The 25,858-nt window shown below is 43.9% G+C and overlaps 1 protein-coding gene across 7 annotated transcripts in view; it reads right to left on the bottom strand.

Annotated features, from left to right (window-relative positions):
• The window catches only part of PLEKHG1 (pleckstrin homology and RhoGEF domain containing G1), a 237,615-nt gene that overhangs the window by 54,564 nt on the left and 157,193 nt on the right, over nt 1–25,858 (bottom strand). For all 7 annotated transcript variants that reach the window (XM_045500019.1, XM_045500020.1, XM_045500014.1 and 4 more), the window contains one exon: nt 15,058–15,158. In XM_045500019.1, coding sequence (XP_045355975.1) covers nt 15,058–15,158 — 101 coding nt within the window. The remainder of the gene's footprint in view (nt 1–15,057; nt 15,159–25,858) is intronic.

The following is a 25,858-nucleotide window of genomic DNA, read 5'->3' as shown; positions in this document are numbered from 1 at the left end:
ATCATTATTATTAACTATTTTGGGCCTTTCTTTCCTGCTCTTTGCTTTCTGCTGAGCTCTCTTTACACCGTTGGATCATTTTGGCTTCTGTCATTCATGTTAGAGGCTCTTCCCAAATATCTGGGGATATTAAATTGTCCTTTCATGGTTGAAAATGAGACACGGCAATGGCAACTGTAAACTATGTAAGTGGAGCTTTCCGTGGGATCCTGGTCCCTCAAGGCAGCTGTCCTCAAACTTTGTGGTATCCAGACCCATGCACAGTCTAAAAAATTCTTTATGTGGATCATATCCTTGGATATTTATTAGAAATTAAAACTAAATATTTTAGAAAACTGACCAATTCATAGGACAAACCCAATACATGTTAATATGATAACGTTCTGTGAAAAACAGATTTTATAAAACAAAGTTTGGTGAGAAGACTAGTGTTGTTTTACATTTTTGTAAATCTCTAACGTCGACCCCGACGGAACACGGATGGATTACTTCTGCATTCAATCTGCTACAATCTGTTGTTTTGATTGAAGCACGCAGAAAACAATCTAGCCTCACCCGGATACGTCACTAGAAAACAGAGGAGACTTTGAATAGCCTATTAAGTGTGGTTATGCTTCTTTGATATTACACTGAAACTGAACACATGGCAGTTTCTTAGGTATCTGTTGGAGTCTGAAACCATACCAAGGCACTATACCCTGTTACTTTAAAATCCAATGGTCTGTTTTGGGCGCCTGGGTGGCTCAGTCACTTGAGTGTCTGACTTAGGCTCAGGTCATGATCTTGCGGTTTGTGAGATCGAGCCCCGTGTCGGGCTCTGTGCTGACCTCTCAGAGCCTGGAGCTCACTTCGGATTCTGTGTGTCTCTCTTTCTCTCTGCCCCTCCCCTGCTCATGTTCTGTATCTCTCTGTCTCAAAAATAAATAAAAACATTAAAAAAGAAAATCCATTGGTGTATCTTGCACATTGAAAGGATCTTTTACCAATGCAAGATTTCATGATGGTCCCAATATCAAACATCCATTCCTAATATTCCCATAAAAACATCCCCTTTGTAAGATTATTAATACTTTGGAAAATACAGTTCTGATATTTGTATCAATATCTCTTACAGGTAGATGGGTATGAATTAAAGATAGTTGACATCTAATCATTGGGACCTAAACACTGGATGAAGAGAATAGGTTGAAGAAAAATAATAGCCAAAGAAGCAACATTTCTGGGCCAGTGATTTCCATTACTGGAGGATGGCATGCCCAGGACATAGGTTTTGTGTCCAGGGATTTCATTATAAATCCTCTGTCTGCTCAGAGAATAATTTTGAGCAGAATCCATCGTGGCTTAATAGAAATACTCCTTGACAATATTTAACTCCCTACGTTCTTTTTAAAATTTTTTTTTGAAGTTTCAGGGTTTATTTGTTATAGCAACTACCATACCTTAAGTAACACATGGAGAATATTAAAATAAATCAGCAAGCATAATATTAAAAGGAAATAGGAAAACCGAATAATAATCCATTTTCATAAATACACACACACACACACAAATAGCTCTCTGGGAAACTAGATGAAAGATAGTATGAATCAAGACATGAAATATCATTTGATGTAGTCCTCATCTATGTTCAGTTTTGCTACGCGTGCTTTTGGTGTCACATCCAAGAAATCACTGCCAAGACCGATGTCAAGAAGTTTTCCCCGTACATTTTCTTCAAAAAGTTTTTACAGTTCTAGGTATTTTATTTTACTCCTCAGTCTCTTTTGAGTTGATTTTGGTGTGTAGTGCCAGACAGGGGTCCAACTTAATTCTTTTTCATGTGGACATCCAGTTTTTGCAACACCACTTGTTGAAGAGTCTCTCACTGCCCCATTGCATGTTGATGGCACCCTATTTGAAGATCAGCTGATTGTATATTACATGAATTTATTTCCGGGTTGTCTATTCTGTTCCATTGGACGATGTATCTATCTTTATGCCACTACCATACTGTTTTAATTTCTGTGGCTTTGTAATACATTTTGAAATCAGGAAGTAGGATGCCTCTAGTTTTGTTCTTTTTGCTCAAGATTTCTTTGGTTTTGCAGAGCCTGATACAGTTCCATAATAATTTTAGGATTTTTTTTTTCTATATAACTGCAATTGGGATTTTAATAAGGATTGCAGTGAAGCACTGGGTGTCATATGCGAGAGATGAATCACGTGGTTCTACTCCTGAAGCCAAGGCTATGCTGTAGGTTAATTAACTTGCATTTAAATTAAAAAATAATTTAAAAAGAGGAAAAAAATAAGGATTGCAGTGAATCTGTAGACTGGGAAGTATGGAATTTTTAAAAAATTCATTAATTTCTTTATTGTTTAGCTTATATCCAAGTTCGTTAGCATATAGTGCAACAATCTCAGGAGTAGATTCCTTAATGCCCATTACTCATTCAGCCCATCCTCCCCCCACACCCCCTCCAGCAGCCCCTGTTTGTTCTCTATATTTAAGAGTCTCTTCTGTTTTGTCCCCCTCCCTGTTTTGATATTATTGTTGCTTCCCTTCCCTTATGCTCATCTGTTTTGTATCTAAAATTCCTCATAGGAGTGAAGTCATATGATATTTGTCTTTCTCTGACTAATTTCGCTTAGCATAATACCCTCTAGATTCCAGCCACGTAGTTGCAGATGGCAAAATTTCATTCTTTTTGATTGCCGAGTAATACTCCATTGTAGATATATATACCACATCTTCTTTAACCATTCATCCATTGATGGACATTCCATACTTTGGCTCTTGTTGATAGCGCTGCCATAAACACCGAGGTGCATATGCCCCTTTGAAACAGCACACCTGTATCCCTTGGATAAATACCTAGTAGTGCAATTGCTGGGTCGGAGGGTGGTTCTATTTTTAATTTTTTGGAGGAACCTCCATCCTGTTTTCCCAGAGTGGCTGCACCACTTTGCATTCCCACCAGCAGTGCAAAAGAGATCCCCTTTCTCCGCATCCTCGCCAACATCTGTTGTTGCCTGCGTTGTTAATGTTCGCCATTCTGACAGGCGTCAGGTGGTATCTCATTGTGGTTTGGATTTGTATTTCCTTGATGATGAGTGATGTGGAGCATTTTCTCATGTGTCTGTTAGCCATCTAGATGTCCTCTTTGGAGAAGTGTCTATTCATGTCTTTTGCCCATTTCTTCACTGGATTGTTCATTTTTGGGGTGTCGCGTTTGATATGTTCTTTATAGATTTTGGATACTAACCCTTTATCGGATAGGCCATTTGCATTCCGTTGGTTGCCTTTTAGTTTTGCTGATTGTTTCCTTCGCTGTGCAGAAGTTTTTTTTTTTTTTTTTTTTTTTTCCAATGTTTATTTATTTTTGGGACAGAGAGAGACAGAGCATGAACGGGGGAGGGGCAGAGAGAGAGGGAGACACAGAATCAGAAACAGGCTCCAGGCTCTGAGCCATCAGCCCAGAGCCTGACGTGGGGCTCGAACTCACAGACCGCGAGATCGTGACCTGGCTGAAGTCGGACGCTTAACCGACTGCGCCACCCAGGCGCCCCTGTGCAGAAGTTTTTTATTTCGATGAGGTCCCAATAGTAAAAACCCCCACAAGTCAGGTGTCAAGGGCATTCCAAGAGGCTCCTGGCAGCCGGGGCGAGCAGCGCCAAGCCCCAAGGGCAGGACGGAGCCTCAGCTGAGAACCGTGTGGACCCAGCGCAGACTCCCCCGCCACCCCAGGCCCAGTGGGGCCCGGCCGGCAGCTTTATGCCACCATTGGCAAGTTAGAAACCACTTTTGTTTTCACGTTTGTTTTACTTTTTTCCCCGTGCCTCCGGAGACGTGTTGAGTAAGAAGTTGCTGTGGGCAAGATCAAAGAGGTTTTTGCCCGCCTTCTCCTAGAGGATTTTGATGGCTTCCTGTCTCACATTGAGGTCTTTCATCCATTTTGAGTTTCCTTTTGTGTCTGGTGTAAGAAAGTGGTCCAGGTTCATTCTTTGGCGTGTCGCTGTCCAGTTTTCCCAGCACCACTTGCTGAAGAGACTGTCTTTAATCCATTGGATATTCTTTCCTACTTTGTCAAATATTAATTGGTCTACACTTGTGGGTCCAATTCTGGGTTCTCTTGTCTATTCCACTGGTCTATGTATTTGTTTTTGTGCCAGGACCATACTGTCTCGATGACTGTAATACGGTCTCGAAGTCTGGGATTGTGATGCCTCCAGCTTCGGTTTTCTTTTTTCGAGATTGCCTTGGCTATTCGGGGTCTTTTCTGGTTCCATACAAATTTTAGGATTGTTTGTTCTAGCTCTGTGAAGAATGCTGGTGTGATTTGGAGAGGGATTGCCTAACTCCCTGTGTTCTAAATGTTATGCTAATCAAGCTCCCCTGAGGTTTAACTTCATCTCGTAGTGGCCTGGCTGGAGGAAGTGTCTCAGGGGACCCACCCAAGCTCCAGGTACAACTCACCTGTAAATGAGTGGCTGGCATTTGTTGCTCAAACCACAGGGTGGGAGGGAGCTGGGATGGAGCTGAGACGCCTTCTAGTCCCAACCCCTAATTTTAAGGTTAGGAAATCATGGCTCATACAAGGGAAGTAGCTTACCTTAGTTCACACAGCTAAAAATTAATGGCCACAACTGGGGTGAGTAACAGGGCTGTTGAATCCCAGGCCTGCACTCTATTTTAAACACATGTATTGAATGATTTATTTCCTGACCAACTCTAGAAAGCTGAGGTTTCTTCAATGGGAGACCTTGTCTACCTGGGAGCCCTAGCTGGAGTCACCAGGCTAGCTTTCCTTTGCAATCATTTTCTATAATAGGACAAACACAAAAAATGGGAACAGTGAGGAAAAAGTAACGGGATTGCTTTCGTGCTCTTGTCATAAGGGCCATCATCCTAATGTATGTGGCCCACCATCTTGTTTGCTCTCCATTCGACAATAATTATTGAAAGCCTCCATGGCAGGCATCGTTACAGGTATGGAGGTACGGGACAAAGAACGTGGGCAAAAGTCCTGTCCTATGGTGCTTATGCCCTGACCAGAGGTGCTAAATGTTAATAACTGAATCAATAAAGAGCACGATAGCAAACGAAAGACAAATGTGGGCAAGGCTGTGAAGAACGCAAATCTTGTACACTGTTGGTGGGAACAGAAAATGGTGCAGCCCCCATGGAAAGCAGTTCTTCAAAAAATTAAACATAGAACTGACATGTGAGGCAGGTATTGGATTTCTGGGTATTTATCCAAAAGAAACGAAATCAGGAACATGAAGAGATATTAACACACCCATGGTCATTGCAGTACTATTCACAATAGCCAAGATGTGGAAACAACTTAATCCATCAGTGGATAAAGAAAGCATGGTATGTACATACAATGAAATATTATTCATCCTTTACAAAGGGAGGAAATTCTGTAATATGTGATAACATGGATAAGCCTTGAAGACCTGCTAAGTGAGACAAGCCAGTCACAAAGGACACAGACAGTATGACTCCACTTACTTGAGGAATCTAAAGGAGTCAACTTCAGAGACTCAAATAGTAGAATGGCAGATCCCAGGGGTTTGCAGGGGGAAGGGGGAGCAAATGGAGGCATTGCTAATCAATGGGCAAAAAGTCCCAGTTAAACAAGATGAATAAATTCTAGACATACGCTGTACAACATAGTGCCTACGTTAACAATAACGTATTGCACACTTTAAAATTTGGTCAAGGGGCGCCTGGGTGGCGCAGTCGGTTAAGCGTCCGACTTCAGCCAGGTCACGATCTCGCGGTCCGTGAGTTCGAGCCCCGCGTCGGGCTCTGGGCTGATGACTCAGAGCCTGGAGCCTGTTTCCGATTCTGTGTCTCCCTCTCTCTCTGCCCCTCCCCCGTTCATGCTGTGTCTCTCTCTCTGTCCCAAAAATAAATAAACGTTGAAAAAAAAAATTAAAGAAAAAAAAAAAATTTGGTCAAGAAGATAACACGTTAAGCATTCTTATATAATAAAAAGTAAAATTTGAAAACACCATTTTTCTAAAAGCAGAAAAACTTGGGGGTATCTGGGTGGCTCAGTTAGGTAAGTGTCCAACTCGTGATTTCAATTCAGGTCATGATCTTATGGTTTGTCAGATAGAGCCCTGTGTTGGGCTCTGTGCTGACAGTGTGGAGCCTGCTTGGGATTCTCTCTTTCCCTCTCTCTCTCTGCCCCTGCCTTGCTCTCTCTCTCTCTCTCCCTCTCAAAAAAAAAAAAAAAACAAAAAACAAAAAACACAAAAAACAAAAACCAGAAAAATCTAAGTGAAATTACAGTAGAAACTCACATATCATAATGTATTATCACTTAATAAGAAACGTTTATGTGAAAAATAGTACAGTATTGGTTTTACTGAAAACAAAACAACATAATATGACATTATACTATGTGATACGAAGCAGAAAGGGCAATGTGGGGAGAGCAATTGAGGCTGGGTGGTGGGGGAAGAGCGTTGGAGAGGTCACGGAAAACTCTTGTTGGAGGTGATATTTGAGTGGGGGGAAGGCTGGAAGAGAAAGCCACTTAAGAAATCAATTGTGAGTCCAGAATGAGCTTGATGTGCTCTTGTGTGAGGTTACAGAAAGGAAGCCACTGTGGCTGGACTTTGGTGAACAACTTTGGTGAACAGGAGTGCGGGAGATACAGGAAGCAGACTAACTATAAAACAATACGCCCTGTACTACGGGAGCACAGACGTGGCCATGGAATGTGGTGTATCAGCCACTGAAGATACTCCATAAAGACCAGGACCAGGCCTGTCCTGCTAGAGTTACAGCCTAAGGGCGGGGACCGGGTTTCTCGTTGCATCTGTGAATCTAATGAACAGCCCTACATACACATTGACAGGAAGGAGTGACTCACAGATTGTGTTTTAGGCTCACAGCTAAAATTAGAGTCATCCCACCTTCAGGTTTTGGGTATTTCCCATTTTCCCTGAGTAACTGTTTCAGATATTTTTTCTTTTTTGAGTAGGGCTCGGAAAAAGAAGATTCACATTTCTTACTTGAGCTCAAGTCCCTTTTTTGGGGGGTACAATTAGAGGAAACACTGTTCACTTTTACAGAACACATTACATGTAAAATTTGCTCTGACCAGTGACGTGAACGTGAAGGCAGGAACTGTATTTTGACCTTGAAGATTCTAGTGCCTTACACCAAATGAGATTCAGGAATGAGGCCTCTCCCCTTCTGGTCTGCAAAGGACTCTTAGCACCACTTCCTTTTCCCACCCACGTAAGTCAGCTGGCATTTTAACTTGTTGCAAGCATCCAGGCACATGTACACATGGGAACAGAAAATGGAACGAGGTTAACGGCACCAAATGTTCCATTAATTTCACTCAGCACTGGCCTTGGAAAGTCCGCTTGAAAAAAAGCCTGCAGGTAAAAATATTTCTACCACTGTGCAGAAGTTAAAGAGATTCTGGTGGTGAAAGAATGAACTAAAAGAAAACTTCTCCCAACTTTTACTGCCTTACTGTTCTCTGTATCCCCTGGTTCACTTTCTAAATTACATTTCAAGGGCGAAAAAAAGGATGGCTCAGATCATTTTTTTTTTTAGACTTAAGACTAGACTTAGCTGAGTATTTTACAAGCAGTGACTTGTATCCAGAATAAAGAGAAAGAGTTTAAGGGAAAAGCAAGGGTTGACTCTCATCTTCTGAGGAAGGAACGGAGCTTAGATGATTTTAACTTGCTAATAAGTTTGAAATAGAAATTCAATAGAAAAGAATGATCTGTCTTTCCTCAAAGGTTCAAATTATAGTTTAGGTAACTCTTCCCTATTCCAAGAGAAGGATGAGTGTATAAAACAGTCGATATGTTCTTCTTTAATAGGAAGTAAAAAAAAAAAAAAAGTTTTGGGATTTTAGGGGCATGTTAAGAGGGTGAAAGAAGTTTCTTCTCACTGACCTAGTTTCCTGACCATTCGGGGATTTCTTCCAGACACCAAACTAGAGACTTACATTTCTAGGCTACCACAGGGATTACGAGAGGAAAGAGAGATTTCGCTGTAAAAAGGGAAACAAAAATGAAGGATCAACTTCATCCCCAGACGTTTTATGTTGGCAGATTTTGTGACATAACAATTTAAATCTAGTCATATACCAAAATTGAACAAAGACAGCATGAGGGGGGCGCCTGGGTGGCTCAGTCTGTTGAGTGTCCGACTCTTGTTTTTGGCTCGTGTCATTTTCTCATGGTTGTGACATTGAGCCCAAGTTACACTCCACGCTGGTCATGGAGCCTGCTTGGGATTCTCTCTCTCTCTCTCTCTCTCTCTCTCTCTCTATCTCTCTGCATCCCGCCCCCCCCCCCCACCCAACTGTCATGTGTGTTCTCTCTCTCTCTCAAAATAAAGAAATAAACGTTTAAAAAAAGATAGTATGAGAAAGAGGTTATAGATATCGGTCATTTATAAACATGTATAAAAATTTTCTTAAAAAAATACAAACAAATCAAACTTATCAGTGCATAAATATATAAAACATCATGACCAGGGAGGGTTTATTCCAGTAATAAGTGTATGATTCAAATAGAATGTGTATTAATACAATTTACCACATTATGAACAGAGGGAGAAAATCATATCCTAATTTTCTTAAAGGCAGATTAAGTATTCAATGAAATTTAGTATGCACTCACAATATCCTAGCAAAATAGGAAAAAGTGTTTATCTGAATCCCAGAACAAAGAGAGTTAAAGCATCCCTGCTAATGTCAGAAAGACGATAAGGATGCCAACATCATATCAACATTGTCTGAGAGGACTTATCCCAAACAATACACAAGAAAAAACATTATGGGTAGAAGAATACAGGAAGACAAAAAGATTTCCTCATTTTCAGATAGTGTCTGTACAGAAAATCCAAAAGGATTTATAAGCCACTATTAGAGCTACAGAAAAGCTTAGAAAGTTAGTTGGATACTATCTCAATATAACAATCAATAACATTCCCAGACGACAATGAGTCAATTTAAAAATAGAAAACATATTCTAGTCAAAACAACACTGAAAGGAATTAGGCTTTTAAAAGTTGTGTGCATGAAGATGATGGAGAAATTATAAAACATTTAAACAAAGGCTTGATTGAAGAGAAATATGTTTATGGATGGGATGACCCAATACTGTAAAGATATCAATCTGTCAAAATCGATCTACATTAAATGTAGTTTCAATAAAAATCCCAACAGAGTTCATCATGGAACTTGACAAAATAATAAAAACAAATCACTTGACAATGCAGAGTCAAGAAAAGCTAAGCCATTGTTGAAGGGCAACATGGGCTTAATAATGAAGACAGTGTGGTATGGGCGAGAGACAGACAAATAGAGTAATGAAACAGAATACACAGCTCAGAAACAGACCCACACACCCATGTAAAAGTCACATGGGAGGAACATGGAGGTAGAAATAAGCACACAAAGGACGTACTTTTCAATCAGTGGTGATTGGGCCATTGGCTACACAGAGGAAAATAAGAATTTGGACTTCCTACCATACACCATATCTCCAACAACTGTAGTAAGATTAAAGACAAAGCAAAAATTTAAGACTTTTAGAAAATAATAGTGCATAGTTATGAACTGAGGGTACAAAATACTTTCTTAAACACAACACGAAATCCACGTATGATAACATGTACATTTATTTAAAATGGTCAAACGTATGACTTCTTTTCAAACAAACTGTAATTAAAGCTAAAAGACAAGTCTTCTAGTAGGAGGTGGTGTGCAACTCACATAACCCACAAAGATCGCCAGGCAAAATTCATCAAGCACTCCTACACGGCAAGAAGAAAAGGAAACGTCCTGACAGAAAAATGGGCAGTGGAAAGGAGGCAGAAATTCACACACGAAAAATAGAAGTGGCCAACAAACAAGAAAAGATGCTCAATCTTTTTTTTTTTATGTTTGTTTATTTGTTTTGAGGGGGAGAGAGAGAGAGAGAGAGAGAGAGAGAGAGTGTGTGTGTGTGTGTGCGTGCGCGCGCGCATAAGTGGGGGAGGGGCAGAGAGAGAGGAAGAGAGAGAATCCTGAGCAGGCTCTGTGCCGTCAGCGGGGCTCTATGTCACGAGTCATGAGATCATGACCCGAGCCGAAACCAGGAGTTGGACACTTCACCAACAGAGCCACCCAGGTGCTCCAAAAGATGCTCAGTCTTATTTATAATGGACAAAATGCAAAGTAATGTATCCCCCAATGGGATAGTACATCACAGTTAAAATAAACAAAGTAGAGGTAGAAAGCTCAAAAACGATGTTGAGTGAAAAAAATTTTGTGAAAGGTTGACACAGTTTATGCCATGTTTGAAATAAGCGAAAGCATGTTACATATTTTTAAAAAAATTTTTTTAATGTTTATTTTTTGAGAGAGAGAGACAGACAGGGTGTGAATAGGGAAGGGGGAGAGACAGCGGAGACACAAAATCTGAAGCAGGCTCTAGGCTCTGAGCTGTCAGCGCAGACCCCGATGCGGGGCTTGAACTCACAGACCATGAGATCACGACCTGAGTCAAAGTCGGACGCTTAACCGACTGAGCCACCCGGGTGCCCCGCATGTTACATACTTTAAATTAAATACTTACGTATATAGTCATGGCCACAAAATCCTACTTGGCAATGAAACACCAAGTCTTGGATAGTGACAGTGCTAGTGTTATACTCAGCCAGATTACGCTGGCTTGCCTGAGCCAATTCTGCACGCCTCTTCCTACTTCCGTGTTCAGTGATGTCATGTTAGCGGCTTAAAATCTGCGGTGAGGGAACGTTTACACCACGGAAATTGGCAAACAGTGTAAATCCCAGATTCCCTCTCTCTTCTCCTGTTGCCGGAGAACTCGCTTACGAGCAACATCTCTGTGTCATTCTCTACAGAGTGAAATGCAGTTGGGAAGGGTATATAAGGGACTTGAACATTATTTGCAATGTCTTGCTGTTTTAAAAAATCTCTAAAGCAAATACGACACAAGAAAAATCTTTAGGCCACCCGGGGGGCTCAGTCGGTTGAGCGTCCAACTCTTTTTTTTTTTTTTAATTGTTTTAAGTTTATTTATTTATTTTGCAAAAGAGAGAGAGAGAGCAGGGGAGGGGCAGAGAGGGAGAAGCAGAGTGAGCGAGCGAGAGACAGAGAGAGAGAGAGTCCCAACAGGCTCCTTGCTGTCAGCACAGAGCCTGATGTGGCGCTCGAGCTCATGAACCGTGAGATCATGACCTGAGCCCAAACCAAGAGTGGGACACTTAACCTACTGAGCCACCCAGGTACCCCAAACATCTAACTCTTGATTTGGGTCAGGTCATGATCCCATGGTTGTGGAATCAAATTCTGCATCAGGTTCTGTGCTGAGCACGGAGATGGCTTAAGATTTTCTCTCTCTATTTGTCTCTCCCACTAGCGTGATCTCTCTCTCTCTCTTTAAAAAAATAAATAAATAAAATTTACAAAACTTTGATAGAGTCAGGGTGGGATTCATGGGTGCTTATCATGCTACTCTATGCTTTTCTGTCTTTTGGAAATATATATTGAAAACAATATCTAGTCAGCAGAGCTTTTCAGGCCAGCATAACACCATTTTCTTTTCCCCCCTCTTTAATTTTAGAGATTTAAATCTTGCTTAGTTGGTCACAATAATATTATATTATGTTGAAAAATCTGGACCTGAACTAATAATAGAACCTTCAAAATTATTTTAAGCCCCAACCATAGATTTGCCAGATAGTCGTAGCTTTGAAATCAACCGATGTAGGATATCTAATAAAAGATTCATAAGAGGCATTAATATAAAAAGTCACATCAATACTATTTATTTAGCCAAATGTAACAGCAAAGACGTTTGAGCTCTAAATGTAGACTTCAGATTTAAGGGGAAGGAAATAAAAATGAATAGGGACCCAACAGTATAGACAACACATCTGAAAAAGTTAAACAAGAAGATATTCTTGAAAATAATAGTGAAATAAAATAATAAGAAAGCCAACAGAAATTTGACAAAACCAGAAAGTTGGCAAATAGGCTAAACTGGATGCCTAGTTCCATGTCCTTGAGCAAAGGACTTTTTCTACACTGCATGACTGATTCGTCTATAAGATGTGCGTACAAGGGGCGCCTGGGTGGCGCAGTCAGTTAAGCGTCCGACTTCAGCCAGGTCACGATCTCGCGGTCCGTGAGTTCGAGCCCCCCGTCGGGCTCTGGGCTGACGGCTCAGAGCCTGGAGCCTGTTTCCGATTCTGTGTCTCCCTCTCTCTCTGCCCCTCCCCCGTTCATGCTCTGTCTCTCTCTGTCCCAAAAATAAATAAACGTTTGAAAAATAAATAAATAAATAAATAAATAAAAACAAAAAAGTGCGTACAATATGCATCCTAACCACGGAGAGCTGTTACAAGGATTAAATGAGATAATGCATGTGCAGGGATGTCTAAGTGTGACCTACGAAAGGGAGAGGCATGAATATGTTGTGCTCACTGTGCGCACGCTGCGTCCCTACACTGACGCGTCACGTGTCATCATCATCGGGGTACTCATTCACTCTGCCTCAAGTTTATTGTAGACATGCCTGGCTTCCTTGCTCAGAAAACACCAAAGAGAAAAGAACAGACAACTGATTCGGGAAGGCCTTCTCAGTCTTGCAACTCGTGCAGAATGGGCTCCACTGTCAACGGCCGTTTTTTGTTGCCTGGTGGGGGCGGGGGGGGGGGGGGGGGGGCGGGGCTACGCTTCTTTCTTACCTTTCTTTAAATTAGGAGACGTTGGAAGCTTTAAACTCTGGGGAGTAAAAACCCTTTCTGGACTACGCTGCAATGTCCCGGACCATGGCTGGAAACGCAGGGCTCCGCTCTGGCAAGAGGGAATATGGCTAAATGCCTGGGGTTTGGGGTCAGAGGAGCCCAGATGAGGCATAGAAAGTGATAATGCTCATAAAACTCTATGGCCTCTGGCATGAAGTAGGCACTAGAAAAACAGTCATTACCATCAGCTCACAGCCAAACCACCAGAAGGCGCAGGCCAGGCGCCTCCCAGCATATATGCTTCCACCCTCGCCCCAGGTTACGGAGCTACTGCTAGGTTCTGGAAGGAGAGGCCACTCAGGGGCTCACAGGATTGACCATCACTTTACCATCATTTACCATTTACCAGCTAAAATTTACCATTGTAGCGAGTGACGGTTAAATGGGAGGCTGCCTGAACACCGATGCGTTGCTAATGAACATGCACACTCTAAATTCCCTAATTCAAGTTCCTGATGACCTTTCTCTCTTTTCTTAAATATTTTTTTAATGCTTGTTTATTTTTGAGAGAGAGAGGCAGAGAGAGAGAGACAGAGAGTGACAGAAACACACAGAATCCAAAGCTGGCTCCAGGCTCTGAGCTGTCAGCACAGAGCCCGACGTGGGGCTTTAAGTCCCACGCTTAACTGACTGAGCCACCCAGGCGTCCCTCTCTATTTTCTTATTATCATATTTATTTTATGCCGAAGGTTTTCCCCAGCCACGGCTGCACGCTTCAAACATCGGAGAATCTGTCCAAAATTTCTGATGCCCTGGCCCCACCCCAAACTAATTCATTAGAATTTCTGGGGTGGGATCCATCATATATATATATTTTTTAAACCTTCCCAGTTGATTCCAGTGTGTAGTTCAAGTCGAGAACCCCTATCTTGGAACATGCAGACTGGTTTTCAAAGTCTCCTGGGTCCAATTAGGAAGAGGCTTCAACACCTGCAGTTTTTACATCCGGGGCTTTCAAAATTAAAGGAGCTGTTGATGCAATTCAAGACGCATGTCTCCCAGAGAGGCCGTGCTTGGGCTGGGTGTTGGGGATTCGGAGGGAGCAAAGGAGATGTGGGTCCCGCCTCCGAGGTGTCACGTATACCAATTTCATTAAGCAAAGTGGGGTAAGATTCATAGTTTGCGTTACGGTGGAGTCACACCATGGCAGGGCGCTGTCGAATTCCGTAATGGGATTTTAACAAATTCGACATCATCCCCGGTTGATGTTTTTGGTGCTTCCTCTGGGCTGGCGTTGAGCTGGGCGCTTTTGGTATATGAATGCCCTGAAGCTTCACAATAACCTTACGAGACACCTATACTTACTGTTTCCATTCATTCGTTCCACAAACGTTTGCATGTCGCCTGTACGCCAGGCACTGTTGAGGTACAAGGGCAGTAAGGAAACAGACCCCTGTCCTTGGGGGAGTGGGCGTGGCGAGGAAAGAAACAACAGATGTCAACCCAAAGTCAGTTACAGGGTATGTCGGAATTCGATAAATGCCAGGAGAAAAAGAGCAGTTGAGGGGTGTGTGTGTGTGTGCGTGTGTGTGTGTGTGTCCCGCAAGCTTCATGGAGAAAGGAAGACATAGGTACAGCCTTGGAGGGAGGGAGTTAGTTATTCTACTCCATCGAAAGACTCACCCAAAGATACCTACATGGCTCAGCTGGGATGCAAACCCAGACATGTTGGAAACCAGAGTCTGTAATCTTAACCTGCCTACTTCCTGGCAGAAGTTTCACAACATACAACACTAACCAATTTGCCTGTCCCAGCCCCTTCAGCAAATTTTCTAAGCCCAGTGTCTTTTATGTAGTCGGTCCTCAATACGTGTTTGAACTAATCATTTAAATGTAAATTATTAAGTGATTTGAATTCATATATGTTGTGACCTAAAGTAGTTGTGTGTTTACGGTGTCCTCCCCACGCCCTAGGCAGAAGACAACTTCTAGAAAATCCAGGGGAGGTGGGGTGCTGCAGACTAAGCACGCGCACGCTTCTGGATGCCCCGTTTCTGTTGTGTTGTAGAAGAAAGAGGTCACTCCTCCGTCAGGGCAAACGGGTCTCTTCTCCGAGTCAGGAGGGTGGAGTGGGATGGAATATTAAATAAATGGGAGACTCATCTAGAACAAGGATGCTTCTAGCTAGAAGGCTTCATCACATGATGGCACACAAAACTGTATGACGTCGAATCAAGGATTACAGGTAGAGTTTTCTTAGGCTGCATTCACGTGAGAGAAAGTCATCACATTCTCGTGTGAGAACAATCATTTGAGTATGAACTTACCTATTGAAGTGATAGATATCCTGTATGTTTCCAAAGAGGGCTGATCTTTCTTCTGTCCCCAGAGGAAGTTTTGTTTGGTCCCTGATGCAGTCAAGGTAATCCTGGGAAATCAATGACAAGGATGTCTTAAACATTCCTGTCCTTCTCCAAGCCATCTTTAGTTATGCAGGACAAATCTTTCATATCAGTTTCAAGTAATTATTCTGCGAATGTGCTCATTAAGTGTACTGTGTCTCGTTTATTAATGATGACAGTACTTACCTATTTATAGAACAGGGAGTTTGGACAAGAAGAAGGAGTATGCCACACATTAGTCTATATACCCCCCAAACGTATTAGAGCCTCCCTAGACGGATAATATAATGATCTTCGTTTCTCAGAATGTCAGAGTTTTGGCATAACAACACCGTCTTCTGTTTCCTTGACTGATTTATATGATAAAAAGATACTCAAATTCATATAGTAGAAAGCCAGAAATGCAGATCTTAACATTTCTCATCACGAGATAAAAAATTTGTAACTCTGTGTGGTGATGGCTGTTAACTGAACTCAATGGGGTGATCATTTCACAGAATATATGTGTGTCAAATCATCATGTTTTACACCTTAAACTAATGCAGTGTTCTATGTGAATTATATCTCCATAAACTGGGGGAAAAGAGTTGTTGAAACATAACCTTTAAATCGGGAAGCTATCAGTTGTTAAAGTGCAGAACCAAATCCTTCCTCAAATACCAATTTCCAAAAAACCCAAAACTGTCTTTTTATTTTAATAAGCACATAACTCACTTATGCTATCTAGTAGCCTATGTTAATGAGCCATGGAAAGCTTTGAAATGATTTTACATCTTTTGACACGGTACCAGCTCCCGAGCAGAGCTAATGTGGGTTCAGATCCACAGTGGGTTAAGTGTGTGTGGCTTAGAAGCTTGGAGCTGCTGAGAGAAAGCTGTTTTCTGCCCCGGGTGTGAGAGTTCATAACTGAGTGTTCCCCCTTCCCCGGCAATGCTTGAAAAAAGAACTCTGCAGGAGGCAAGAAAACAATAAAGAAAAAAGTGAAAACAGCTGAAATAACGTAAAATAGAAAATAAATACAATCCCCTGCCCTGGGCTGCACGATGTACCGTGGCCCTCGACCAAACGTCACACGGTGTTATGCAGCATGTGGAGAAAGGGACCCTGCGAGAATCCCAGGCCACAGCCACATTCCAACGTCCAATCGCAAACACAATAGCATTTAGGTGCGACCAGCCAAAGGAGAGACGAAATTTAAGAACCATCAGATCATTCTTCCTTCTCCCTTTTCATCAGGCACACTCATTCTCTCATGCTCTTCACGTTCCTCAAAGGAAAACCAGGCAGGGCCTCACCAGAAACTTTCTCAGGAGCCCATTTCCCAGAATGCATCCTAACTTACCATTCTGGTTCTTCAATACTAAAATCGCTGGCATGCACGAACCATTGTTTACTCATTTATTTTTTTAATTTCAATCCAAGTTAGCCAACATATAGTGTAATAATGATTACAGGAATAGACTTTAGTGTCCCATCACTTACACACAACACCCAGTGCTGATCCCAATAAGCGTCCTCTTTAATGCCCATCGCCCGTTTAGCCCATCCCCCACCGACACCCCTCCAGCAACCCTGTTTGCTCTCTGTATTTAAAAGTCTCTTATGGTTTGTCTCCCTCTGTTTTTATATGATTTTTGCTTCCCTTCCCCTATGTTCATCTGTTCTGTATCTTAAATTCCACATGTAAGTGAAATCTCATGATATCTGTCTTTCTCTGATTGACTTACTTCGCTTAGCATGATATACTCTAGTTCCATCTCCATTGTTGCAAATGGCAAGATTTCATTCTTTTTGATCGCCAAGAATATTCCATTATATCTATATCTACGTGTGCGTATACACACACACACACACACACACACACCCCACATCCTCTTTATCCATTCATTAGTTAATGAACATTTGGGCTCTTTTCCATACTTTGGCTATTGTCAACAGTGCTGTTATAAACATCGGGGTGCATGCGCCCCCTCGAAACAGCACTCCTGTGTCCTTTGAATAAATATCTAGTAATGCAATTGCTGGGTCGGAGGGTGGTTCTATTTTTCATTTTTTGAGGAATCTCCACACTGTTTTCCAGAGTGGCTACACCAGTTTGCATTCCCACCAGTAGTGCAAAAGGCTGAACCAATGTTTCTAAACATTTTTTCTCTTTTAAGCTTTGTGGTAACATCTTTTCTTCTGAAGACAGTGGCCATCTCAAGAAGAAATTTAAATTCACAGGGTTTAAGTGTCTCTGGCACCCAAAACCCACAACAGCAAGACATAGCCTCCTTCCTTCCATGAATGGAACAATTATAAGGAGCTTAAGAATCTGCATAGGATAGGGGCGCCTGGGTGGCGCAGTCGGTTAAGCGTCCGACTTCAGCCAGGTCACGATCTCGCGGTCCGGGAGTTCGAGCCCCGCGTCAGGCTCTGGGCTGATGGCTCAGAGCCTGGAGCCTGTTTCCGATTCTGTGTCTCCCTCTCTCTCTGCCCCTCCCCCGTTCATGCTCTGTCTCTCTCTGTCCCAAAAATAAATAAATGTTGAAAAAAAAAAAAAAAAGAATCTGCATAGGATATAGAGTTAATGCCCAAATAAGAAATGCTAAAGATAGCTAGAAGTGAAGTACCTTTTGAACAACATGTAAACCTAACCTACACTTGTGCAAAAAAATAAATGTATTCAATGATGCTTACATAAAATTACAAGTGGTACAAAAAGATGGGCTAATATTTACTTGCACTGAATGCTTATATTTGATAGTTGTTTAAAACGTTGATCAACATTTTATTTACTTATCTTTTTTTTTTTTTTTTAATAGGCTTCACACCCAGCGTGGAGCCCAATGTGGGGCTTGAACTCATGACCCTGAGATCAAGCCCTGAGCTGAGATCAAGAGTTGGAGGTTTAACCAACTGAGCCACCCAGGCACTCCTGATAACATTCTATTCTATTCTGTTCTATTCCGTTCTATTCCATTCTATTCTATTCTATTCTATTCTATTCACCTTTATTTATTTTTGAGAGAGACAGAGACAGAGCATGAGCAGGGGAGGGGCAGAGAGAGAGGGAGACACAGAATCCAAAGCAGGCTCCAGGCTCTGAGCTGGCAGCACAGAGCCCCATGCGGGGCTTGAACTCACGGACCGCGAGATCATGACCTGAGCCAAAGTCAGACGCTCAACCGACTGAGCCACCCAGGTGCCCCATCATTTTAAAAGGACATATCAAGTGCGGAATTAAGGAGGTAAAACATAAGGTTATAGATGGGCATGAAATTAAACAGAAAGATAAGGATAGGCATGATCCACACAAATAGCAGGATAAAGGCTAGGGCAGAAGTGACATATGTGTGTGCCAAATTCACCTCGCTGGCTGCCATGGGCTTTAAAGGAGAAAACAATCCTTTTTCTCACTTCAGGTGAAGAGCTTGCTCATTTGCAGAAACCTGATACTAAATTCTTCACGTGAGGGAGAGATGGAGTTAAGGGGCTTGAAGAATTTCAGCTGGGGTTAGAAACAAAGAACCATGGCTGGCTTCCAACAGAGGATGGCCCCTCTCCAAATGAAAGAGTTTCTAAACCCCCCAGTTCGCGGTAGGGAAACTAGAATGTCAAAGCTGCTCGTTTGTTGAAATTGTTGAGAAAACAGATCGTTAGGAGTCCCAATTTTTGTAGGTCACTCTAGAAAACGGATCAAAGTCATAGGGCCACAACTCGTTCTCCCCACTGATCATAATGAAGCCTTTTAAATATGATACTTTAACCCTAAACCAGTAACTGGAAACGACTGTAGCATGCGCTGCATTAGCAGCTGTAATCATCTCAAGCCAAAATGAGAGGTTCGAAGCTCGGTGATAATAACAGTTGGTTCAGTGCTCAAATGACAGAGCAAAGACACCAATGAAATCTATTAGAGCCGGTCACACTGCTTATTAATTTTATTGGCTTGATGTCAGCACTTACGGCTACCCTACAGTTAACAATGAAGGATCAATTTAAAACTTTGGCATTGAAAACAATTATTCTCCAAAAAGATCAAAGAATTCACTCCACTTGGGAGAGGGACAAGGTGGGGAGATACACACAAAAAAAGAGCTTTCCACTAGGTGGAAAAATGTTCTATTACGCCATTTTAAATTTAGCCTCAGGTATTTATTTTCTAATCAGTTTATGGCCTCAGGATCTCCTTGAGATTTGTACACGGGTGTCCTCCTTGCGGTAACTTTTTCATCCCCTGTAACGTCCGGTACTGAAAACACCCAAGTAAAGACTAACTCCGTGCTATTTTACATTTATTTATTTTTGTGAGACAGAGAGAGACAGAGCACAACTGGCGGAAGGGCAGAGAGAGAAGGAGACGGAGAATCCGAAGCAGGCTCCAGGCTCTGAGCTGTCAGCACAGAGCCCGACGCGGGGCTCGAACCCACAAAACGTGAGATCGTGACCTGAGCTGAAGTTGGACGCTTCACCACCTGAGCCACCCAGGCGCCCCTCTATTTTCAGTGCCATAAATGGCAAAGGAGACCGTTTGCAAAGTGGTGCCCGAACTACAAGATAGGTGCCGAAGTTGAGAGTAAGCAGGTGGAAACTTCCAACATTTTGAGAGAATGAGATCTGTTGAATCTAACGATAAATTCGGGCTTATATTTTGCATGTCTGATTTCTTCTATTTTGTTTTTCTAGCGATTTACTTCTTACTGTATTTTACAAAAGAATCAGCGTGTGACTGACTGGAAGAAAACACGCACGCACGCACACACATACACATCCCTGTCCCTCGGCACAGGCAGAGGAGCCCTGGTCTAGGCAGTCCCCCAGCAGAGATGGTGCAGAAATGGACAGAGTTCAAATTCCAATTTAAACTCAAGTGCAGTGTCCTTGGTAGTTCGCCTTATTTCTCTAAGACGCTTATAGAATTAAATTAATGTCCCTGCCCCATTTCCCTTCTTCCTCTAAAATAACATTTAAAAATGTTTTAAGGGGCGCCTGGGTGGCGCAGTCGGTTAAGCGTCCGACTTCAGCCAGGTCACGATCTCGCGGTCCGTGAGTTCGAGCCCCGCGTCGGGCTCTGGGCTGATGGCTCAGAGCCTGGAGCCTGTTTCCGATTCTGTGTCTCCCTCTCTCTCTCTGACCCTCCCCCGTTCATGCTCTGTCTCTCTCTCTGTCCCAAAAGTAAATAAACGTTGAAAAAAAAAAATTAAAAAAAAAAAAAAATGTTTTAAAATGATAACCTGTTTACCATAATAAAGATAAACCACAAGAGGGAAAGAGACGCGGACTTAGAACTATAAAGTCTCACCACACTCTACATCCTTTCTACTCCCTTCCGCCTCCTCTCTTGTGGAGAGTCCATTGTAGAAACACAACAAAAAGGTTCCATTCCGAAGTCCTCTTGCTGACGTTTCAAAGTTCGACCTCGTGGGTTTATAGTTGGCTCTTTTTGGTTGGTTTTTCTGTTTTTAGAACTTTCAAATTCCAAGTCCTTTGATGTAACTCGTATGTGAGACTTTTGGGTCTTTATTTGGAAGGAAGCATTTTTTTTTTTTTTTCTTTTCTCCAACCCCTCCACCTTTTCTAGAAAGGAGTCATCTGTTTATCCCCAAACCTGCCCTCCAAATGCCATGTATTACATTGGGATGCCATTGACGCCACAATAAGTTACAAAAACTTACACTTGCATATCAATTGACAGTTTAAAAGCATTCGCATTTATTCCTACAACCCCCCCCCCCACCTTTTATTGAGGACCTAAGACTGTGTGCTGAGTTCTGTTTTACAAGCTAAGAATTAAAAAAATGAATAAAACATGATTTCTACCCCCAAGGAGTTCCCCGTGGGGTTGCAAGACCAGTGTAAACAAACAAGTACAATACAATGTTGAGGCTGCATGGCTGATAAATATTCAGGATGGTGGACAGAGGGGGCAGAGAAAAAGTGCTCCATTCCAGGGCGGAGAGAGGCTCTCTACCAGAGGAAGTGTGCGTGGAACTGAATCTTTAAGGAGAACCAGCATTCTGGATGTAGAGAAAGGGAGACAGCATCCAGGAAGGTAGAAAAGTGCCAACAGAGGCATCAGGCCACTGAAAGGAGCTGACCTGGGCCAAGAGGGCAGGGCCTGTGCACAGGCGCACAGACCCTGGGGGTGAGCTGCGGTGTGAGGACAGGCGGATCATGGAGAATCTTCCGTGCTCTGTAGGTGGTGGCCACCACGGAAGGAGGTAGGGACACCGCAGACCATCCCAGCCTCCGTGAAGAAAACAGAACAGAAGGTGTGAAACGGGGGTGGGGAGGCCAGTTAGACCAGCAGAGCAGCGCAGGTGAACCCAGACCAGGCCCTCAGCCGCAGGGTCTACAGAGAGGAACGCCATCTAACCGGCGGCGTGAAGGACAGAAAGGAGCCAGTCAAGGGTGAGAGTCGCAGTGTGTGAGGGACACTGTTGGCTCTCAGGATGTAGGGGGCCCACGGAGGTCACCCCAAGATGGGTCACTTTGGCAGAAGGTCTATGTTGAGTTAAAAAGCAATCAAAACCCAGCCAATTCAGGAAAAGCTCTTCAACCTCCCCCCTCAAATGCCTAAAGAGAATTGAGACAGAGGACCTGCTCCAGAAAGAGGGCTATCACCACGGATAACCACATTATGATATGAGCCACATAAGGCAGACAGGGAGGGACCTAAGCAAGGCCACTCCGAGCAAAGTCCTCTCGTCCTATTGTTTCCGAGGGGCCCAGCAAACATTTGTTTCCCAAACATTTACTTTTTTTCCATCTTCCTGTAAATTGCATTCCTTCCTCTGAAGGCCCCGACCTTTGCCCCCTTCTCCTTAGTTCCGGATGACATTATATATATATATAATCTCATGTTGCCCGTCTTTGGAATTCCCATGTCTGTCCGTACGTACGCTGTTAAATCGGATTTTGTCCTGTTAAATCTACCTCAGGTCAACCTGATTCTTAGCCTGGCTGGAAGGACCTCGAAGGGGCCGGGATTTCTTGCTCCCCAACGAGGAGGAGGGAGTCCGCGCTTCACTCTCTGCTCACTTTCCACGCTGAAGAGAAGGAGCTCTGTTCTCCTCCCCTGCAGCAAGACATTTCTCTTATCCTCTGTGGCGGGCAGTGAACGAAAAGGCAGGAAGGCCAACGCCTCGTCCACCGCATGGACGGAGCTGGGATGCTCCCTCTGGCAACAGCACCCACCGGCCCTCACCCTTCCTTCTGCCTCTCTTGGCCTGGAAGCTGGTGAGGTAAAAGTAACCCAGGGCCGCTCCTGCTGGCCGAGCCTGCAGAAGCCTCAGCTTGGCTCTAGGCCTGGTTGGCCGGCTGGTACCCGCGGTACTGGACCGCCTCACAGCCAGAAAGATCACTGACAAACACCTCTGGGGATCTGCGATGAAGAGGAGACCAATCTTTTGGCCTCACTCCTCTAGACAGGAGACCTCCACGCGGCTCTGGCTTGCTCATCTTGCCTTCTTAGGGTCAAAGCTCTGAGGAGACATACGGGGTTTTACTTTCCAGCCATTGTCCTCTGCACAAATAGAGCCCCCAGGGAACATCACCGTGGTCATGACCGGTTCAGCATCGCCGGCCTGGCCCAAGTCCCGGGTGCACTTTCTCGCCCCGTTCCCGGGAGCCCTGAAGAGAAGAGGGTGGTGGGCTGGGGGCAAAGACAGGGCGTCAATCGGTTTGGGATGCGTGAAGACACATGTCACTGTAGGATCTCCCAGGAGGGGTTTGGCAGGCTCAGGATCTGGGGAGAAAAACAGCGGTTGGCTCAGAAAGCTCCGTGGGGAGCTAGAAGCTGTGCAAAGGCTGTGCAGCTTTGGGCTCGGGCTGAGGCAGCGCTGACAGAACAGAGAGGCCAAGGTCGTCTCCGATGCTCCAGCGGCCACGGCCACGGCCAGCGCCCACCCACAAAAAAGCAGCTTCCGAGTAGCTCGGTGTCGGCCGCCTGCAGCCTCGGTGAGGGGGGAGCAGGCCATGGCACCTCCAAGAAGTCTCCTGTGGCAGGGACAACAGCGAAGAGCCCTTGCAAAGGAAGTGATAACAGTAAGCGAAGAGCTGCGAGGCCACGGGCAGCACAGGACGCTGGGGCTCCCGCCCATGAGACCGCACCCCTGGGCGGGAGCAGCGGCGGGGGGCGCTTTGGAGGGGGTCTATCTTGGAGCAGAGAGCCTGGCAAGCCCTCCTCTTCCGGACAGTCTTGGGGGAAACCGAGAGAGGATGACAGATTCCCGGGGGCAGTGACTAGAGAGAGCTGCGGCCTGCTCTGGACGTGGCTAACGGGACCGTGAATTTTGACCCGGGAAGAGATGGTGGGACCGGGGAGGATTGACCGGTTGATCCGTCCACCCGTGCACCCACCGGCACGCCCACCCACGCACGCACCCACGCACCCCATGCGCGCACTCATCACAGATGCAGCCGTGAACGGGTTGGTGGTAGGTACAGGGAAGGGGAAGCCGAGCATGAGAACCAGGTCAAGGGCCAAGATAAGCGGTGAGGGGAAGATAAGCCCCTCGCCTGGGAGGTCCAGGCTGGGAACACTGTCTTTCTGAGTAGAGCAGGGAGTGGCCACATGGGTCAGCTTCATTTCTCGGCTAGAAAAAATTCCAGTGAGCCAGAGAATACAGAGTAAAAAGTTCCCTCTCCGTCCGCAGGGCCCCTCCCTCTCCCCAGATGTCATTCTCCAGAGGTACCTCCGGTTAGTGCCCTGGTATGCATGCTTCTGGGCTATGTTCCAGGGCAGTGACATTTGTCAAAAATGAGATCTATGCTCGGTTCACAACTTCTCTCCCCCCGCTCAATGTATATAAATACACAGGCTTCCTATATGTCAGGATAGTTCTTTGTCATTCTTTATAGTGACTGCGTTGTATTCCCTTCAATAGTTTCATTATAACGTACACAACTGAGAGTTTTGGGGGCCACATCCTATGTGTGGGTTTCTGTATTAAGGGGGGACATCAAGAAACAAGTAAGATGTGACCCTGCACTCCAGGTGCCCACAAGAAGCGTACAGGAGAAAGGCATGTGAAAGAAAGAAGTCAGAGTACGACGATGTGTTATAAAAATTATTTACAAAATGCGGTGGGAGGATAGAACACATTTTCAAACAAAAGAAACCCTTTCTCTTTCTTCCAAATAAGCCACTAATCAGGGTTTATAGTAAAATCTCCCTCTGTAGCCTGCAGATAAAGTTTCAGGAGTTAATCTTCCAGTTAATCTCTTTTCTCTGATTTCTCTGCCCACCTCCATGGGGGGGAAGGGGGGAGGAGGGTACAGCTAAAGAAACGGGAGGCGGGGGTCTCTGGCCACTTCATCAAGCGGGAAACAAAGCTCTTATTGTGGGAGCAGTGTTTTCCTTGAGTCTGTATAACGTTGCCTCCACACCGCGGAAAAGGGCGCAGAAAATGCCATATATCATCATGGCGACAAACTCTGCCAACCTTGTTGGGGGTCGGGGAGGAGGGGGGGCGGAGGGGGGAAGACAGGGAGGATGGATAGAGGGGAGCAGAAGGGGGAGAAGAGAAGAGGGAAGAAAAAGGGGAGTAGAAAGCACAAGAGGGAAAAGAAGACGAGGAGAGAAAGAGGGAAGGATAAGAGAGGAAGACGTACACCCCGTGTGCACGCACCGCGAGGGGGTTGGGTGGGGGGCGGGGGGAGCAAAGGGGGAAGAGTTAAAAGCAGCATCTGTTGCTGGTAGGACATCAGTTCTCATCCAGTCTTCCTAACTGATGGTATAGAAGCTGATCTTAACTGGTGGTATGTAAAAGTCAGAATGAATGGCTCGGAGACATTTGAGTAAAAGGATCAGAAACAAACAAACAAACAAATAAATAAATAAAACTGGGAGCTTTCAGCCTCATTTACCTAGTATAATACTTTCAATACATAAAGCATCAGTAAAAAACGTCAGGAATGGCCTCCTTGCTAAGCTGTGACAAACGATACAGCCTGTTCAGTCCCCTCCAGTGTTTCCCCTCTTCCTCCTAAGAGAAGGGGAGCAGGGAGGTGGGACAGCCAGCCCTAGACAGGGGGAGGATTGGGCAGGTCTTCCCAGAAAGAGAAACGTGGTCTGGGCAGACAGGAATTCTATTAAAAACAGAAATGCTGAGTAGAAAGAGAAATAGATCTCTGCTTGAAGACAACTGGGTATGTTTGGTTTTCTCCACACAAAAAGTGGGTATATTTGGTTTTCTCCAAAGGCTTTAAGCAGAAAACACAAATGAACTGGCAGCCTATAGTAACTGAATCAGAAGAAACAGGATTAGCATTAATATATTAAAGTTCTTCAAGCAACTGGACGCCCATCTTTTCCTATGCTTCTGGCAACCATTATGGAAATCAGTTGTCTTTTTTTTTTTACTTCATATCGACATCCAGAGGAAGATGTGATGTATACAAACGCAAATAAATTTTAAAAATTCATGATAATTAAAAAGAATTTGGTGCAAATATAGTACTACAATTAATCTCTTAGCTTACCAAGTTAGAACGGAAAAGTTCTTACGAGAGTCCCTTCTGTAACAAAAACATGGCAGGAAACTTAATTTTCTATTGCTTTGTTAAATATTTATTTTAAAAACTGCGTTTAGTGTTTGCAAATTACATTGGCAGCATTCTCATATGTAAAAGCTCTTCTTAAAATAGGGGACAGGGACACATGCTGATTTCGAAGTCCCGCTCGCACTGAGATATCTTTCCATACTTATTTGAAACCCACATTGCTTTTTTTTTCTGTACT

Source organism: Leopardus geoffroyi, chromosome B2 (assembly GCF_018350155.1).
Source record: "Leopardus geoffroyi isolate Oge1 chromosome B2, O.geoffroyi_Oge1_pat1.0, whole genome shotgun sequence".
NCBI lineage: Eukaryota > Metazoa > Chordata > Mammalia > Carnivora > Felidae > Leopardus > Leopardus geoffroyi.
This window is presented reverse-complemented; position numbering and strand designations above follow the sequence as displayed.